Source organism: Octopus bimaculoides, chromosome 28, assembly GCF_001194135.2.
Source record: "Octopus bimaculoides isolate UCB-OBI-ISO-001 chromosome 28, ASM119413v2, whole genome shotgun sequence".
In the NCBI taxonomy this organism is placed as follows: Eukaryota; Metazoa; Mollusca; class Cephalopoda; order Octopoda; family Octopodidae; genus Octopus; species Octopus bimaculoides.
In genome coordinates, this window is record NC_069008.1 from 11959421 (window position 1) to 11964065 (window position 4645).

Genomic DNA, 4645 nt, shown 5'->3' on the forward strand with positions numbered 1-4645 from the left:
GTCTCTCTTGCACACCACAACTGATGCTTCTAATGTTCAGCTTTTCTCTCAAGATACTTACACTCTGACGGGTATTCACATTGACATTACACATCCAACGGAGCATACTGGCTTCATTCCTTGCGAGCTTCCGTATGTCCTCAGCAGTTACAGCCCATGTTTCACTGCCATGTAGCATGGCTGTTCGTACGCATGCGTCATACAGTCTGCCTTTTACTCTGAGTGAGAGTCCCTTTGTCGCCAGCAGGAGTAAGAGCTCTCTAAACTTTGCCCAGGCTATTCTTATTCTAGCAGCTACACTTTCAGTGCACTCACCCCCACTACTAACTTGGTCGCCCAGATAGCGGAAGCTATCGACTACTATGCACCCAAAATTGTATCACCTATATGAAAGTTATTATATTTAAACAAAGTATAAACAACTTTTCAAGTGAGAATTTTGCTACTTTGGTAACAGTTACAAAACTTATTTTAACAAAGTATTTGGGAGATATTTAAATACACAGTCTTACTTTTTACGGAAGAGACTGCTAATTAACTGTTACCATATGGAGCTATTTAAAATTGACGCATCCTTGAAGGACATACCAATTCCACCAAATAACATTTATATCAAACAATTAATTAGGAAAACACATTCGTTTATCAACAGAATAAGGTGGAAAGCATTTTTCTTTAATAAGAATGATCAGACAGTAGACATTGCAGATGAGAATTCAAAATTTAAGAAGCTTTTTAAATCTAGAAAAACCCTCCATATAATCCGAGGTTGGATAAATTCAGAGAAGAACTGTGGACAGTTGTTAAGAACATTAAAATCAATAAGTCACCAAGAAGGAACCAACATTTGGAATACCTAAACAGGATTACCAGGGAAATTAACAGAACGAATGGAATTCTAGTTAAATCTGATAAAATGGGAAACATATATAAACGACAGAAACAGCGTTATTTAGACCTTAAAAAAGAAATCAAGAAGAACTGCAAAATAACAAATAAAAATATGCTCAGAAAAGCAAATTTAGAAGCTAAAAAGTTAATGAATAGGTATAACCTAATGAACAGAACTGAACCTCTAGAACCTGAGGAACCGTGATTTATCCCTAAGGATCACAAGAGTAATTTTTGGACAGATCCTTCCTTAAGACTCATTTGCCCAACTAAGTTGGATATTGGGACACTTAGTAAGAATATTTTAGATAAATATATCCCTACAATAGTAAGGAAATTAAAACTTAATTTATGGTCTAACTCAATACAATTTGTAGAATGGTTCAAATTAATTAAGGATAAGGAAAATACGAAGTTTATTCAATTTGATATTGCTAATTTTTACTCATCTATTAATCCTATCATACTGTATATATGTATATATAGATATATATATATATATATATATGTATCTATATACATATATATATGTGTGTGTGTGTATATATATATATATATATATTTGGGATAAAAATCCCAAATTACAGGTAAAAGCTCAATTAAAATCAATTTATTAAAAATTAAATTAAGTTTCACAGTATTATTTATTGTGCTTTTACTTATCAATTTTTCTATATGTGACAGTGGATTTTCATCGATGAGTTTATGAATCTTGGTTCTTTTCTCTAAAACTATATATATATATATATATATATAAATTAGACTGGAGCCTGGTGTTGCCATCCGGTTTCACCAGTCCTCAGTCAAATTGTCCAACCCATGCTAGCATGGAAAGCGGACGTTAAACGACGATGATGATGATGATGATATACACATATTTATGTAAACCTGCCAGTCACCTACCGTTCTGGCAGACACACTAACCAAATTGACTACATCCTCACCAGAAAAACGGAAAGATGGCTGCTTATAAATGCCAAAACATTCCCAGGCGAAGAATGTACCCCACAACATAGACTAGTAGTTAGTGACTTCAGGATTAGGGCCAAGTGGTTGCCCAGAAGACCACCAGCTTGGAGGAGAGCGGTCTGGAAGCTTAAAGATCCTGCGAATGAACAGAGATATAGAGACATATTACTCGAAGCCTTTGATGAAATAGAAGGGGATATAACTTCACATGATGCTGAAGACAACTTGAGGTTTCTACAGGACAACCTGCTGAGGGCCACTGACCAGATCTTTGGATGGTGCAAAGTCCCCACTCGACCCAAAATAACGTGGTGGTGGAACAATGTTGTTGACAGGGCTATTAGAGAAAAGAATCAGGCTCGGAAGGAGAGGTTGGCATGGGTGCCAGTCGAATTTGGTTCAATTCCGACTTCACTTGCCTCAATAGGTCTTCGCAAGCAGAATTTAGTGTCCAATGAAAGAAAGGTACGAATAAGTGGTTTGGCTACACTCCTGGCAGAGGCCGTGGATTATGGTCTCACTTGGCTTGCGAGGTCTTCTCACGCACTGCATATTTCCAAAGGACTCAGTCACTAGTCATTGCCACGGTGAGGCCTAATGTTCGAAGGTCGTGCTTCACCACCTCATCCCAGGTCTTCGTGGATCTACCTCTTCCACAGGTTCCCTCAACCGCTAGGGTGTAGCACTTTTTCACACAGCTATCCTCATCCATTCTTGCCAAATGACCATACCAGCGCAATTGTCTCTCTTGCACACCACAACTGATACTTCTTATGTCCAACTTTTCTCTCAGTGTACTACACTCTGTCGAGTATGCACACTAACATTACACATCCATTGGAGCATACTGGCTTCATTTCTTGCAAGCTTACGCTTGTCCTCAGCAGTCACGGCCCATGTTTCACTGCTATGTAGCATGGCTGTTCGTACACATGTGTCATGTAGTCTGCCTTTTACTCTGAGCAAGAGGCCCTTTGTCACCAGCAGAGGTAAGAGCTCTCTGAACTTTGGCCAGGCTATTCATATTCTAGCAGCTACACTTTCAGCAGACCCTACCCCGCTACTAACTTGTTCACCTAGATAATCGAAGCTATCAACTACTTCTAGTTTTTCTCCCTGGAATGTGGCCAAAGTTGTTTTCTGCACATTTTCAGTGTTTATTGCTCCTGAACACCTGCCACATACAAAAACTAACTTCCTAGTTCACCTGCCTTATGTGTCCATAGCTTACACTGGGTACATCTTATAGAGTTTCTATCTACATCTTTTCTACAGATCGAGCAGGGCCATCTACCTGAAGGAGTTTGTGTTTTGTCTACCTTCCTACTTATTAGGACTTTGGTTTTAGCTAGGTTGACTCTAAGGCCCTTCGATTCTAGTCCTTGCTTCCACACCTGAAACTTCTCCTCTAGTTCTGATAATGACTCAGCAATTAGCGCAAGGTCATCAGCATAGAGGGTCTCCCAGGGGCATCCTGTCTTGAATTCCTCTGGAGGACTATGATAAATAGGAGGAGGCTCAGGACTGAACCTTGGTGGACTCCTACCTCTACCCAGAATTCTTCACTGTACTCATTGCCAACCCTCACCTTACTGACAGCGTCCCTGTACATGGCTCGCACAGCTCTCACTAACCATTCATCTATCCCTAGTTTCCTCATTGACCACCAGATATATACATTTATATATTTATACATATACATCTATAAATATACATATATAAGTATACATATAAATACACACGTGTATATATATATCTATACATGTACATCTATATATCTATATATATATATATATATATACATGTATATATGTATACATATACATCTATACATATACATCTATATATATATATATATATACATCTATATATATATATATATATATATATATATATATATATATATATCTATATATATACATACTCATATGTGTGCAGATATGGCCACCGCTCTGAGCTGAAACTACAAAAATGCATACACACACACACACATATGTATTCATGTTTATATGTAATGTGAGATAATAGTTTCATTATTAATGTTTTAACTATATATATAATATATACGTAGTGAAAGTATTAATAGTGAAACTATAAAAACTGAAACTATTACACTACAGTAGAAATGTTATCGTTTTACTTTTGACACATAATATCGAAACAGTGCAAGAGATTGCCCTGAGCTCGCATTAGGCAAGAAATTGAAAATCTTTTGGCCGCTGACACTCCATGGACTCTAAGTAGTGTATGTGTAAAATTTGAATGAAATCAATTGGGTAGTCCTCGAATTTTTGTGATGCACACATACATACAAACCGACACAGACACACATTCTCACTTTTATATATATAGATGTGTGTGTGTGCGTGTGTCTTTGTTTTACTCCCGCCATCATCACCAATTGGCAACCGGTGTCGGTATGTTTACGTCACCATAACTTAGCAGTTCAGCAAGACAGATCGATAGAATAAATATCAGGCTTAAAAGAAAAAAAGGATCTTTTTTAAAACGGGGACCACATTTTTCATTAATGTTTTACGTAGTGTTTTTGGTACCGAAAGACTTTCAAACTTCGTATACTTATCTATTTTGTGTTATAGAACAGAAAAATATTTTTGTATTCGAATTTATTTCATGTAAAAAATTGTCTTATTTCGATAATTTCAACCAATCACTGACAAGTATTCAGTTGTTTATATTTACTCCTTTGGCTGATTAAGCGGTGTAAAGCGTATTTAATTTCCATAGCTTCGTTTGTCTTTTTTCTTTTTAAATTTGCTGTTTT

General features: G+C 36.7%; 1 protein-coding gene across 1 annotated transcript in view; it reads left to right on the forward strand.

Moving 5' to 3' along the window:
- The window catches only part of LOC106873525 (zinc finger protein 271), a 3206-nt gene extending 2346 nt beyond the window's left edge, over nt 1-860 (forward strand). The window contains exon 2 of the mRNA XM_014920915.2: nt 481-860. Within this exon, the coding sequence (XP_014776401.2) occupies nt 481-860 (380 nt within the window). The remainder of the gene's footprint in view (nt 1-480) is intronic.
- The last annotated feature ends 3785 nt before the right edge of the window (nt 861-4645 follow it).